At 43.9% G+C, this 14,155-nt stretch overlaps 1 protein-coding gene across 1 annotated transcript; it reads right to left on the bottom strand.

Annotated features, from left to right (window-relative positions):
* Positions 1 to 5,611: 5,611 nt before the first annotated feature.
* LOC104477434 (triggering receptor expressed on myeloid cells 2) lies at positions 5,612 to 14,135 on the bottom strand. Its single transcript, XM_010117534.2, has 5 exons — positions 13,847 to 14,135; positions 10,927 to 11,207; positions 8,018 to 8,362; positions 7,623 to 7,677; positions 5,612 to 7,159 (listed from the first exon to the last, which is right to left on the bottom strand). Exons 2-5 carry the CDS (start codon positions 10,967 to 10,969, stop codon positions 6,943 to 6,945), a joined length of 660 nt encoding a protein of 219 aa, XP_010115836.1. The 5' UTR covers positions 10,970 to 11,207; positions 13,847 to 14,135; the 3' UTR covers positions 5,612 to 6,942.
* Positions 14,136 to 14,155: the final 20 nt, after the last annotated feature.

The raw sequence follows: 14,155 nt of genomic DNA, 5'->3' as shown, positions 1-14,155 counted from the left end.
ATTGCATTCAGTAATTATCCCTGAGAGGCCATGTAGAAGACTCCATGGATTATATGGAAGCTGCCCTATGGGTACAGCAATGGAATCTGTGCGGGGCTGCTTAAGTGTAAGAGATGACAATCCATGTTACCCAAATGCTCTTCTTTCTAAGACATTCACTCCTTTATATTATTGGTTACCTTCCAGGAAGGCAGTTTCCTCTTGTCACCAAATTCCCAAGTGTCATGTTATTATCTTTTTTGGCCAAATATGACTGAACAGACACCCTTAGAAAGAGCTTATTTCTTGTATTTTGGCACAAAAGGAAGTTTTCCTCTTAAGAGGATTGGGCAGGCTTTGAAAGATTTAAGAGATAGTCGGTCGGTTTCTGTGTCTGGCTGCTAATCCCTCTCAGACATGCTGGGTTTTTTTCCGCGTGTGCTGCTCAGGATTTCTCAGCAGTGTTGTAACTATTGTAACGTTCACTATGATAATGTAAATACTTTTTATCAAGGCTGAGGTCCTGCACTGTTAGGCAATCTGTGTGGTACCAAGTAGTTGTATGTTGCAGTTTGTCAGGTATTGCTGAAACAGTTCCTATGTATGTTTACGATTTGCAAAGCTCTTCAGTTAAAACTAGCCATATAAAAAAGCAAATCATTATGTTCTCCCCATTTTTTTTTTCCCTGTGTCCTTGGGATGTGCACCTTTTTCAAAGGAATACACTGAACTTCACAGGTAGCTATATGCTATGTTCTTGAAAGAACAGCCGGCACTACTGCAGTTTTGGGGGCCTGGTTTTGCCCTCACTGATGCAAAAGCATCTCTGCTACCAGAGATTGAAAGCATGCATGAATACCACTGACTGGCACAAACAGAGCAAAGAAGGTGAGTTTTACCCCAAACGCTATTGTGTCCCTTTCTCCTGCAGTGGATGCCTTAATGGTGTTTTCCAAGTGAACCAACTGTGAGTGACATCTTTACATTATCCGTAAAACATCCGTGGCTTCTAACGCCAGTTACAATGGGGCATAGCCATACTGCCACTGTTAAGTGTCTAAATTAGAGGGATGGTGTCCCCATAGGTGAGATAGGAGAGAAGTTCCTCCAGCAGGCAGTTCAGAGCATCCAGTTGGGTCCTGCTGTTTGGGAGTATCTTCTGAAGGTGCCTTTTTCCTGCGGAATGTTCAGGATCTGTCCTCCTGATTCAGACAGTTATGTGCTGCAGAGCCCCCCGCAGGCTGGCAGTCAGAGTGGGCCCTGAAGAAAGCTGGCCTGGTTTTCTGTCACTGCATTGCTGGATGAAATCATGATGAAATGCAGAAGTTCTGGAAGTGTGATTGTTGGCAAATAGAGCAGAATAAATCCTTAAGGACCTCACAGCTGAAGATTCATGAATGCAGAAGAGGAGGAAGGGCAGTGACCCAAGGGAGTAAGCAGGCGTTGTAGGCCTGGAGGGAATGCCCTCAGCACATAATAGGTTATCTGATTACAAAGCCACTCAGATACTGATTTTTACAGCTTTTTTCTTTATTCTTAATTTGAAATTCTTTTCAGTTCGCTAACAAGAACAGGAGAAGACTAATTTAAAGCAATTCCTCACTTTGGAGAGAAGTTTTTCTGTCTGCTAATCTTGGGCTAGTCACGGTTGCCAGGATCTTGTCCTTTATTGCTTAGTTTTCCTTTGTGGTAATCAATATTTTGCAATTGCTAGGCATGGGAGAGAAGTTAGGCTGGAAGTTGAGAACAATTGAACAGATATTCTGAAGTGCACAGCATGGTTAAAATTTTGTACCGCTAATTTAAAGCGAATAATGTTGGTAAGCTGGGTTTTCTCTTTCTTTAGGTTCCTCATGCAACAACACTTTGCTGATTCTTTGTACTTGGAGGAGTTAGACACAATCATTTGTTCCAAAAACGTTCTCATGTTTCAGTGACGTCCGGAGGAAGAGAAAAGGTATGAATGAGTCAACTTCGTTTTGTCAAGCAGGAGATACCTTGGTCTCTGTAGTTTGTGGTGTATTCAAAATTCAGTTTACTTTCCAGTTTTACTTTCTGTGGGTCTTTCAGGACATGGAGCAGAACTGGAGGTTTACATTGTGGCTAAGAAAAGATTATCCTTTTCATCTCAAATCTCCCTGGCTTCTTAGGCATATGGCAAATTTTACAGTATGCAAGAACAGAAAATGGGAAGTTGGGATAGGAAGAGGAGATTGCAATCCCGCAAGCCTTTTCAGGAAGCCAGAAATTGGTTTCTTTAGCTATTATTAGGGACTTTTTTCTAGCTTTATTTTCAGAGAATTTGCATTAGAGGGACAAAATAATCTCAGATCTAATGGCAAAAAGCCTTCTATCATGTAGCCGCATCAGACCAGTCAACAGAATTTCCTCCTTCTCTCCCCCTCTCAGAATTGTACAAGCACTCGGGCAGAGTGGAGTTCATACGATTCGTGGATGTCTTCTCTGCCTTTTCACATTCCTTTCCCCCCCGTGCCTCCCAGTAGCTAAGTTAGAGTGTTCTTGCAATCTTCTACCATGAAATTAAAGCCATTTTTATATCATATTTAGCATCCTCAGGCCCCACTCATGGAATTAAGATTAAAATCTCAGTCGAATTAATTCTAGGATTTATCCATAATCCCTAATGGATGTTTGCATGTATCACCATGATAACAAGATTCAGTAGGTTGATCAAAGTGTGTGTAATTATAATAAAGTCAAGCTAGATTTGTACTATAGCATGGGTGTGGCATTAATAAACAACAAACACCAACAGCAAGGAAATACAAAGTTATTTATTTGTAAAAATAAATAAATAAATAACTCTGAGTGTAAATGAGACAAATATTTTTCAACAAGACCCTTGTTGAAAATGAATGCACATGTCAGGTGCATTACTTGTCTCTCTGAAGTCCGCGAAACAACTCATATGTTTAAAATAAAGCAGATTCTTTACCGCTTTGCTGACTGGGATCTTATCAGAGCGCGCAATAATTAATGTTTTATATGTGAGTGTTTAAGTGAGCGGTTGAAGTTGAAAACCTAGAAGGAAGTATCATGTTCCAATATCTCACAGCCCTTTGTTGACTGCAGCACTGTATCAGTTGCTGCCAGAGAGTACCAGTTTCCTGCATTTGGGTTTATGGTTGTCTGTAGTTTAAAAATAGAGCAGTTTGGAAAAAGCAAATATACCATAGCCGTCCACTAGATTTGCTTCCCAATAGCTGAACTGTGATGCTGTACTATTAGAAAAGTGCAGTTCTTTTTCAGGGAGGGTTCGTGCATCCATATGCCTCCTCCTTTCAGCTGCTTTCTGCCTCTCACCCCATACCTATCCAGCCTCAGCAACTGGTTACAAATGGGTTGCTTCTAAGTGCAGTTCAGCGGAATTATGCAAATAATCCCAAGGCTTTGTGCCGCTTTGTTTATGTGGACCTGTTTTTCTTTTTTCAGTTCCAGAATGTGGAGTGGTGGCTCTGAAGATAACAGTGGCATATTCTACAGGCCCTGAGGAAACTGAATTGCCTGGTGGGTCTTGAATGTGAAGAAGACCTTTGCTGAAGGCTGAATGTTGACATACATAACATCTTCCGGCTTCGGCTGAGGTTGGTGCCTTGTGAAAGTGTATATTGTACTATCGTTCACTTCCCTATCTGACATTTCTGCTTGCTTTGTTTCTTCCGTCCTTCTGAGAAACCATGAAGAATGAGAAGTTAAAAAGAAATTCAGCATTTTTTGCATATGAATATTGGTCTTAGTTCATCTACAGCCATAAATATTTTCTCTTCTTATCATGAAATTGAGGAAGAGGGAGGGGATGCATGGAAAAAGGGAATGTGTGCTCAGAGAAGTTTAGAAAACTTGTCTTACACAAAACTACTTCCTCATATTTAAGGAACTGGGTAGAAAGGTGCAGCGACAGTTAACACACTGAATATTTAGGGCGATTGCAACTAGCAAAGTTGTCCTTTGGTGAGAACCTTTGGTGATGTTACTGAAGACTGACGGCCAGTTGATTATCGACATTATGTATTTGTTACTACATTTATTTTTCTGAGTACTATAAACAAAAATGTGCAGAAGTTACTTAGTCAAATCACCAAGTTACCTTGTGTCTGCTTTGCAACAAGATGTCAGACGATCAACAACAGACAGCTAGCTTTAGTCTGCTGGCTTGAGCAGATGCTACGCACCCACTGTAGGATGCGTGATACTGTGTGCTTTATAAACCCCACGAGTGGTGGACACAGAGCCAATGGCTCTGCATGGCAGAGATCAAACAAGGTCTGTGGACTCAGTATTTATTTGCAGGAAGAAAGCAAACAGCAGCTAGCCTGTCTATAACAATACCTGACCATATACTGAGTAATTTCAGACTGAGACCTTTGCAGTAGTGGAGAGAAAGGTCTCAGAAGGGCAAAGAGTGCCAGATGTCCCACCATGAAGTTCAGTTTCTGGACAAAATACAGAACTACTGTAAACAAAAATAAGAACTCAAAAGCTTGTATAATTAAAATAAGCAAATACCAGGCTGAGCTCTTCCTCCCCTCATTGACTTTTGGGAATCTCACTTTGTGCCTGGCTGTAGATGGCCTGGATAAAAATTGCTCAAGCAAGTAACAGTGTGCAATGCATGCAACACAGACAGCATCCTCTTCCTAGGAGAAATGAAGAGTCTCTGAGCCTTACCTGGTACTGCCAGCAAGAGCAGCAGGGCTGGAAAACTCCCCATCCTGAAGCAGAAAGTGACTTAGGGCATAGAGGAAAAAAATGTATCCCAGATCTTCGTTGTCACTGAGAAATTCTCTGTTGCAGAGCAAGCTAACTTGCTCTGTCACTTGAAATTGTTTGCTGCCTAGAGTGATGATGCCAGTTTGGAATTGCTGAGAATATCTTTTAACCACAATCTTAACATTACTCCTTGGGTGGGAAGGCTGCATACTGTTTACTGGCTGCTTTTTCGCTTTAGATATATTGTTGTCTAGATAGCCATGTTTAGCAATCAGGCTGGAAATGAAATAAGTGTTTTCAATCCCTAATGCCACCTTAACATCCTACAGAGCAGCTTCCAGTTGAATGCATTCGTACTTACTGCTGCTTTGCACTTAGAGCCGAGTTTCATGTCCCTTGTTCCCAAAGCCCTTGTACAGTGGTGGAGAACCAGCACTGTGTCCCCTGGCATCAACAGAGGCAGCGGATGGCCCTGCCTGAGGTCTCTCAACAGGATGGAGCTGGAACTAGGACCCTGATCTCCTGGTTAGAGCTGCGATTCCCTTGTTTTGTAGCACATCTAGCTGGGCACCGCAGTACCATCCAGAAATACTGAAGCTAGGTTTGTATTAGTACAGCTTCAGTGGTGTGCAACTGTGTACGGGCTAATTCACCCTCCGGAAATAGAGGAAATCAGTTTAGACAGAGCACAACCAGGCATATCCTGATCTGGTTTTGGGATCTGAGAGGCTGTTTCTGCATGGTGCTAAATGGAGCTGGCTGGATGTGCCAGTCTGCCCAGCTGGCTCAGAGCATTTCTGTACATTATAAACACAGCAGCGTGTCCAAAGTGTTACCCCTTCCCTGGGTGATGTATTGTGATCTGGTGTGCTGCAGCCCTTTCTCATGAATCCACACTAAGTCAGATCATTAGTTTGATTTTATTTAGCTTTACAGGCTGTGCAAGGAAAAGAAATGTGAATGCTCTCGGGTCTGGGATCTTCCTGGGAGAGCTAAATGCAGCTTCACGTAGGGGAGTGATGAACAATGATCACATGTTGGGAACATCATGAGGAACATGAGAGGGTAGAAAAAATACAGGGAGAAATACAGAGAGTGAGTTCATTCTTTGTTCGCAAAATCAGTTGAGAAATGAGGAAGCAGAACAGCGTGTAGACTTCAAGTCCCTTTCCTATATGTTCTGCAGTTCCTTATGTTGTTCCACAGTGACTGTTCACCAAGGGTGTGCGCTGTCTGAGGCGATCTTTGGGAGCTAGTCTTCGTCACCTTGGAAAGACAGAATCTCTCGTGTGGCACTGCTCTGAGATGACATGAAGTTGATAGGTCTCAGTTCAGACGCTGGTGGAATGATAGTGGGGATGAGTGTCTAGAATAACTCTGACTGGTGATGTGGTGCAGCTCCTGGCAGTGACTGGAGATAACAGCAGAACATTGCATTACTAGAAGTGTGTCAAAAACTTCACTCTCTAAAGAGCGAAATCTCAGTTAGAAAACTGATTTCTAGAAAAATAATAATATTAGCTTTCAATACAAACCATCTGATTCTGATTTAATGCTTCTGGGGGAAGCGTTTGAGCATTTTGTCAAGCTAGGTAGGACACCTTGAAAAAAGCGATGAGTTCTTTAACACTGATGTTCAGTGAATCAGGAGAAGTTTCTTGGAGATGTGAGACAGAGCTATGTCTTTCCATTTTTACTTTATGTGGATGTGTTTGTGAATTGCTTAACACATGGTCGTTGAGATGTGTTACCTGAAGTTCTGTTTGTGTTCACTAGTGTATCTGTAGTTTCATTTAAAACAAAGCATTTGCCAGTAGCTGTAGAGAGCAGCGAAGTTTGTGTTTGTTTTTTTTTTTTAATGGCTGAGCAGTGAGCTGGGGGAAAGCTGAGCCGAGCTCTCTCACCTTTACCGTGCCTGGGGAAGCATCTCTGCACGTCGATAAGTCTGTGCTGCATCTCTTGATAGAAAGACTTCATATTCCTCCTTTCCCCCTGGCCCTCGATCCCAGCCTCTTCCACTAGGTTCAGGTGTTACTGGCAGCATCTGTTCAGTTCGGTTGTACTGGAAAATGTTGGTCAGCGCCAATGAAAAGAGGTGGTAGATGATAACAGGAGTGACAGGTTCATTGATACCTGTGTTTAATAGGCGATCCTTTTCTTAACAGCAGGTGGCAAAGCTTTGCCTGCAAATGCTTGATGCTCATTTCCCTGTGGATTCCCTTTGGTTTAGCTCTAAGCAGTGCTCTCCCAGGAGCGGCTGATTCCATGATGTGCAAGGTCACCAGCGGAAGGCAGGACCTGCTGCTCATTCAGGTTTGGGTTCTCCTGCTCTGTTTCTCTGTTCTTCCTGCTGTTGCCAATTATAAAGATCAGCACAGCCACCATGAACTTAGTAACCAGGAATCCAACAATGGTGTAGAAGACAGTGAAATCAGCTTCAGGAGGGATGCTGTGGGGAACCATAAATACAACAATAAAGCTTAGCCATGAAGGGGATCGTTCAGCCTTTAAAGAAACTCTTCTAGTACACAATGTGAGGATGATCCCTTCCAACCCCAACCATTCTATGATTCTATGGTAACATCTCCTGCGACAGGCAGTCCCTGCCTGTGCACAACAGAGCCTGGGAGGTTGGAACAACTCTAATAGGTTTTAACTGCAGGATCTCGCATACAGATAAATTATTATCTACAGGAGTTGTTTTGCTTGGCACTGAAGCACTGCATTTTCTGGATTAGGATAAAGCTGCTGTTTAGAAACCACCCAGCAGCTCTGAGAATTGTCATGGATTAGGAAGAGGTAGAGAATACCTGTGGTGGTATTCCTCTCGGCTTCAAGTGAGGTTGCTGACGTTAATCTGCCTTAGTCATAGGAATACTAGAGAACACGGCATGAGGAGTTTTATGGTTTACCTGGAGATGCTCTGCACAGCACTAGGCTCCTCTGGCGCTTGGGTCTCCAGGACAGCTGCTGACAGAAACAGAACAGTTTAGTCTGCAGATGTTTCTGGGTGATATTCGTTGGTGTCACCAACACCAGGTGCCCCAGCTGGGCATAGATAACCAAGGTAAGACTGGGCACTGGGCTGTGTGCTAGAAGGTAATCTGAGTAGTGGTAAGGGGATGACGTGTGTTTGATGTTCTGTAACAGTGAGGTCACGTTGCTGTAAATCAGGAACTAAAAAGAGGCAATGAAACACGCTGCCTTCTTAGTACATGTTTACTAAAGTGAGGCCTCGGCATCCACAGACACGAGAAATTTTAGTGGGAACTCAGGAACTCATGAAACTCAGGGCCCCAGGACATACCTCTCAGCACTTCCACTTGCACCTTCCTTAAGCTATTTGTTTCCCCCAGGTAGTCAGTTTTGCACTGGTACAAGCCAGCATCCTGCTTCTTGAGTCGCTTCATGGTCACTGTCAGGACTCCTTCTTGGATATTGTCACTGATGGAGGTGCTGCCATTCCTGTTCTTTAGGAATGGCAGCCAGAAGCGTCGGGCGCTCACCACATGTTGGCACTTGGTCTCCTCGATCTGCTTGCACCAGCTCTTCTCTCTCCACCGCTGCTGCCAGGGGTTATAGGTGCAGTTGATGGTAATAGTGCCCCCCTCCGTTCCGTACACCACAGTGACATTCTCTGCAGCACAGGATGCTTGGAGAGAAGGAGGAAGTGGTGAGCCAAGTCTCTTTCGTATCTATCCCTTACCCCTATGTTTATGCTAAACATCGTTTTCCTCTTTTACAACTCTAGTGGTGGCTGCTCTCAACTCTAGGGCTGTCCCCTGCTTTTCCCATGAAAGATGCAGTGTCCTCAGATTCAGAGTCTTGGTGCAGACTTTCTTGAAATATGTCTGTAGTGATCTCTCTGACTGGTATGTCTTGCCAGGCAGCTGTTCTTGTGGGGAAGGAGGAGGTATTTGCTCCATTAATATTTGCAGATATTCTGATGCTCAGGAAATTTTGGTCCTTGCCTTCCCTTCTAGCCCTGTAGTGACTGCTCTGGATTGCAGTCTGGAGCTCAACCACATTACACTTCCTATAATCACTGGGTTCCTGCCCAGTAAGGGGAAGCAGTTTGTCAGCATGATTAGGGGATTAATTATAAACTTGCATTTTCCTTTGGTCTGAGGAGTATGAAGCTGGGCATTCAGCTAGATTGAGTTGACATCAGGCAAGTTGTCTTGGTTTTTAAAAGCTCATTTTACAAGGCAGATCATGAAAACATAGCTTGACCCAATAATGACAAATTGATTCTGTCTAACTCTCGTTAGACTGGTCTTGCTGTAACACCCCTGCTTTGCAACATCTAACCTGCTCCCTTGCATACAGCTGCAGCAAGGCAGCTTGCTTCAGGTTTTGGCCTTGTGCTCAGCCCTTCCACGTATGTTCATAGATGCAGATTCGGCTTCAGAGTACCCTCCGCTGCAGAAATGGTTCTTTGCAGTAAATGCCCATGAAGTTTATCCCTATCCTTCTTTTTACACAGCCAGAGAGAAGCAACACAGCCCTGGAAAATGCTAGAATCAAAGTGACACCTACAAACCGGCGTCCAGCTAGCTGTTTAGGAGTTTACTTCTTAGTCCCACTCCTAATTTCTAAATCCAGGGTTTTAGCAATTTTTTCACCCTATCTTTTAATATTCTACTAATTTTAATCATGTTGACAACCAGTCTTTAGCTGCTTGCCCTTTTTTTTTTTTTTTTGCCTTAGTTCCTTATTTCTAGTTTCCATTCCTCTTTATGGTAGCCAAAGGCAGAAGGGACAGTCTGAGCTATTAATATTTCCAGAGAGAAGTGTGGTGTGGTATTTGTGGAAACCTGTATTTCTAGTGAAAAAATGCAAGAGCTAGTGCCTTCTGTGAAAGCGTAAGTAATGATAAAACAAGTAAATTAAAAAATTGGCTGTTGTGAGCACTTTGTGCTGACGGAGCCTTTTAATAACACTTCTTAAAATAATTTCAACCATTCTGAGAGAATTGTAATCTAAAAAAATGGAAGGTCTTGCAGGCTTAACTACAAGAAGGCATTAAAATGGATCTGTGCTCTCCAAGAATCCAACACATACAAGTCTTTATCCTGGTATGTTGCTCCACTCAGTTGTAACCCTTATCTCACCGCATGTCTAAACATTTTAGCTCCTTCTCCTATTTCTCTTGTGGACGCCTCCTCGCCCACAGTTCTGCCCCTTCAGTTTCCGGGACAGCCTGAGGGTTTTGGGTTTGTTTGAAACAGAAACAGCATTGCAAAAAATCTCTTGATCAGAATCATGGCATTTAAAGATTTGTTGATGCCCCTGTGGAAAACTTGGTGTCATTATCTTTTCAACTAATTCTGCTGACAGATCATTTGCTATTTGTGGTCCTCCTCCCTTGCTGTGTGCTACTGAAAAGAGTATAGTGGGCTTCTTTCCAGATTCATTCAGGTTTTTGAGACAGGTTTCTGTGCTCCCAAAGCCTGAACCTGTTGCCTTTCTGTGTACTGCTGCAGGTATCTGGGATCTCCAAAGTTTAGCTGGAGGCAGAAGGCTGTCCGCTGGGAATACCGGCTGGCTCCTGTGCCTTGTTTCTCATTTCAGATGAACATTGCTTTCCAAGCTGAAAATAGTCAAGTGCCCAAGATTTCAGACCTGTGCCCTTCATTGAGCTTTATTTTCCTCCTCTTAAATACTAGCTGCTGAAATATACATTCAGAGCCCTACAAGTGCAAACAAATAGCATTTTGCAATTTCACATTTCACTCCGAGAAGGCACACAAGACTTCTGTCAGCAGTGTTTCCTTTTCTGACTCAAAAGGATCCCTGTGACAAAAGCCGAGCACTTGGATCATCACCGGCCCTTTGTTAAAGGAAGGGAAAAGAGCAAACGCTAGGGAAGGAGTCTGACATCCCTGCAGTATAACCGGGGAGGAAGAGTAGAGGGCAGAACACAGTGCAATGCTCCACATTGCTTCTGCTGGCATTGCATTAGACCTTGCAGTGTGTAGACAGGCAGTAAGACTCTTTATCCATAATAACTGTTTGTATTGGTCTTCCAAAGAACCACATGCTACAACAAAGATGCCTTTCCATCTGGAAAATGCTACTGTGTTCAAGACCTGTGCAGTCTTTTCCTGCAGCATTATCAGTAATCTCATACAAGGTGCAGGCAGAGACTAAGTTTTGCACCAGTCCTTTACCCTATCTGTTAACCGAAACCCGAGGCCACGTAGGCTTTCTTACCTGATAAGAAGACCAAGAAGATGACGTGCACGGGCTTTTCCATGTCAGCTGAGCAGAGAAAGAGAAAAGAGAGGAGTCTGGAGAAGAGTGAAAAAGGCTCTTGCCCAAGAGCAGCTTGCTTCTCCCCTCTCCTTGCTCTGCCAGAATGAGTGAGCACAGGAACTTGGCATCTTTTTCATCCTACATATTGAGCAATTCACCAGGGACGGGCATTTCTCTCGTGGGCTGAAAATTCAGGCATCAGCATTGCCCACTTACAGCCACAATTTAGTCGAGACAGCCTGAAAGAGAGCATCATGTGATGGCCTAAAACCATGGTACTGGCAGTCCCTCTGAGCTCAGCGGTGGTGCCTGTCTGCCAGAGCAGGCTTTGCATGCAAGCTTTGCAGGGGGTGAATTTCTGGAAAGCAAAAAGGGAAAGGGCAGCTCTTAGCGAAACTCTGCAGGTAGCTCAGTCAGGGCGAAGGGAGGGCAAGGACATAATCTTGGGGGTTATCTGCAGGAGAAAGGAGGTTTAGAAGAGCCTGGGCATGAAGCATTCCTATTTAACATATAACTGAGGCAAGGAAGACAAGAACACTGTGCTGGGTGAAGGTGCGTGGTGCTTCAGATGAGCAAGACAGACGTCTTTATTTTGTTCCTAGCAGAAAGGACATAAGATCAAGGGATGGGGGACATGATTCAGAGCCCGTCAGTGCCATACTGGTGCAGTTCAGGGCTGCAGTTAAGGGAACCTCCTGTAGTGTTAGCAAACTGGTAGGCTGTGGATGGGTTACTATTTTTTCTTTTTGAAATTTATTTACTAGGAGATTTTCCATGCATGTACCAATAGACCCTGACTTCTTAACTTGTGTGCTTATGTGCTTCTTAACAGGCAGATAAACCTGTAGGTCTATCCTTTCATAAATGTGCCTTCTTTTTCTTTCCTCTAATAAGTGTTTAAGAAAATGGTACCTTACAGTATCCAAAAAATCTCTGTGAGGCTTACTGATTGCAGTTTTTGTTCACTCTTACTCCAGTGAGCGCAAATCTGGATTCTCTTTGATCAGAAGCAACTGTCTCCCTGAAAATGGCTCTCTTCCACTCAATTGTTTTTTTGCTATTACTCTTCCACTGTTTGACCCGGAGTAACTGACTGCATGAATAGCAGACAGTTAAGAGATCTTGGGCTGAACGAACCATTTCCAGAATCATATTATTTTTCTTTCTATCATTTCAAGTTAAACATGTCAACTCTGAAAACCTTAAAAAATGCATGAGCTTTCCTGCTGCAGCTATAGGAAGAGAAGCCTCTTGGATGTGACTGGCTTGTGTCTAAGGAGTGGTTCAGGCCCCTTTAATTTGCCACCTGTCTGCAAAGCTTGGTGTGGCCAAATAAAGTGCCAGGATTTCTGGTCTTCTGGAGAAATTGAGCTGAGCCTCAGCAAACTCTTTTCATATTGCTCACCACATGACTGCCGAATAAAGGCAGCAAATGTGTTATTTGGAGAATTTCCAGCAGAGAAAGTGAAGTAATGGTTTCGCTTTCTAAGGCCTTGGTGAGCTCTCCCGTGAAACTGCATATACATTTCTGGTCTCCTGTGACTTTAGAAGAAGCCGCAAAAGCTTGCTTTCTGTGTTGTAGCCAAAAAAATAGAAAGCGCTGGAAGCAGGCATGCTGGTTTGTATTGGTCTTCCAAAGAACTTCCAAAGAACCAGCTGTACTGGTGAGTAGGCTGGGAAGAGCTGTTTAAAGTACAGCAGAGTGCTGCAAAAGAACAGAGCTACATCTGTGGCTAGCTGGACAGTGATTCCTGAAGAGATGCAAAGGTGAGAAGCCTCAATGAAGGTGAGAGCCCAAGTGCATTGGAAAAACACGTTTGGTGTGATTATTCAGGATAGCAGGGTTTGATGAGGTCCCAGCCAGTCTAGTGTTACTGTGGCAGCTCTTGGAAATTGCCAGCCTGCATCATAGCTGCACTGGAGATCCGTAAATATATTGTGTGTCTGACTTACTTGGACATTTATATCTGTAAACAATCCACTCTTACTTACCATCATGTCACTTCTGTTACATCAGCTGATGTGAGGCCAGCCCTCTTATGTCCATACTTCTTCCTCTGTTGCCTGTGTCATACTTCCTGCAACTTCTTTGCATAGCCTGCCGGTTTCTTGCTCTGTGCTCCTGTCTGTACAGACCTTCCTCACATCTGTCGCAGGGCTCGTCTTTGCAGTTAGCACAGCAAGGCAAATTCTGTTCAGAAATGTCCCACGTGCCCTGTCCACTCCTCTAGTGCAGAGCCGCATGTTGTTCCCTTCTTTCCTTTCTCCAGAAATACTCACTTTTTCTTCTCCCTGCTTGTCTTGATTCCACGGTGCCTTGGTTTAAACAGCCAGTTTGTGAGTTTGTGGGGAACAGAGGATATAAGACAGCAGGCCAGCCATAAGTTGTGGAACAAAGTAAGGGCCTTTGATTGGGAAGCGGTGAAAAGATGAGGCAGTCTGCGCAAGCTAAACATGGGAAGCCGTGCCTGTAACTTCAGATTTCAGCTGCTGCTTCAATGTACAGGCTCAAAGGCTACAGAAATATATCGTGGCTGTGGATGACCCTGAGAGCAAATCCAGCCCTCAAGCTTGGAAATAATTGAGCTCTCTAGAGGGTGTAGTGTTGCTAGCGTAAGCCACAGCAGCCGCGCTGAATCCATCCTACACCACTTTGCACTGCGTAAAAGGATGCTTGTACGTGCACTCAGAAGTGACATCACCTTCATGCCCTCCTACCCCAAACTCCAGCGTGCATGCTCTATTTCTTGATCTAAAGCTAAACATTTAGCTTTAGTCTGAAAGCCTCGTACCATCTTACCTCTTACCTAAGCAGACTGATAAATTTAGGTCATAGGGGAATTTGCATTAAGTCTCAAAAAGTGTACGTATTACTTACATGCACTGCTGTTGTTTTGTTGCTGCAAGACCTTCTGGTGCTCATATGCATACAGCACAATCCTCAGTTTGCAAAGTTTGCCATGCAGCAGATCATCATGCTGTAATACACCCCCAATCTGTTTGCCTTCAGGTAGATGCTGGTTCTGCTTATTCCTGTAATGCAGTGCTCATATCCCCCACCCATCACGCGGCAAGCGAACCCAGTCACAGCAAGGTTAGAGCTTTATCCCCACAGCACTGAAGTGAGTTTGCTTGGCCACAGTAGCTGAACTCTTGGGAGTGGGATAGAGTTTCTACCAGTGAACAT

This window comes from Chlamydotis macqueenii, chromosome 23 (assembly GCF_036417535.1).
Source record: "Chlamydotis macqueenii isolate bChlMac1 chromosome 23, bChlMac1.mat, whole genome shotgun sequence".
NCBI classification, from domain to species: domain Eukaryota; kingdom Metazoa; phylum Chordata; class Aves; order Otidiformes; family Otididae; genus Chlamydotis; species Chlamydotis macqueenii.
The sequence above is the reverse complement of the archived record's forward strand: the minus strand, read 5'-3'. Positions and strand labels throughout refer to the sequence as shown.

What these genes read in the sequence shown, in the direction of transcription:
- LOC104477434 (XM_010117534.2), bottom strand. Translation starts at nt 10,969, where the DNA reads ATGGAAAAGCCCGTGCACGTCATCTTCTTGGTCTTCTTATCAG. An exon ending in GCAAGTGGAAGTGCTGAGAG is followed by an intron (nt 7,678 to 8,017) that starts GTATGTCCTGGG and finishes TTCTGTCAGCAG; the next exon opens with CTGTCCTGGAGACCCAAGCG. An exon ending in GCTGTGCAGAGCATCTCCAG is followed by an intron (nt 7,160 to 7,622) that starts GTAAACCATAAA and finishes GGTTCCCCACAG; the next exon opens with CATCCCTCCTGAAGCTGATT.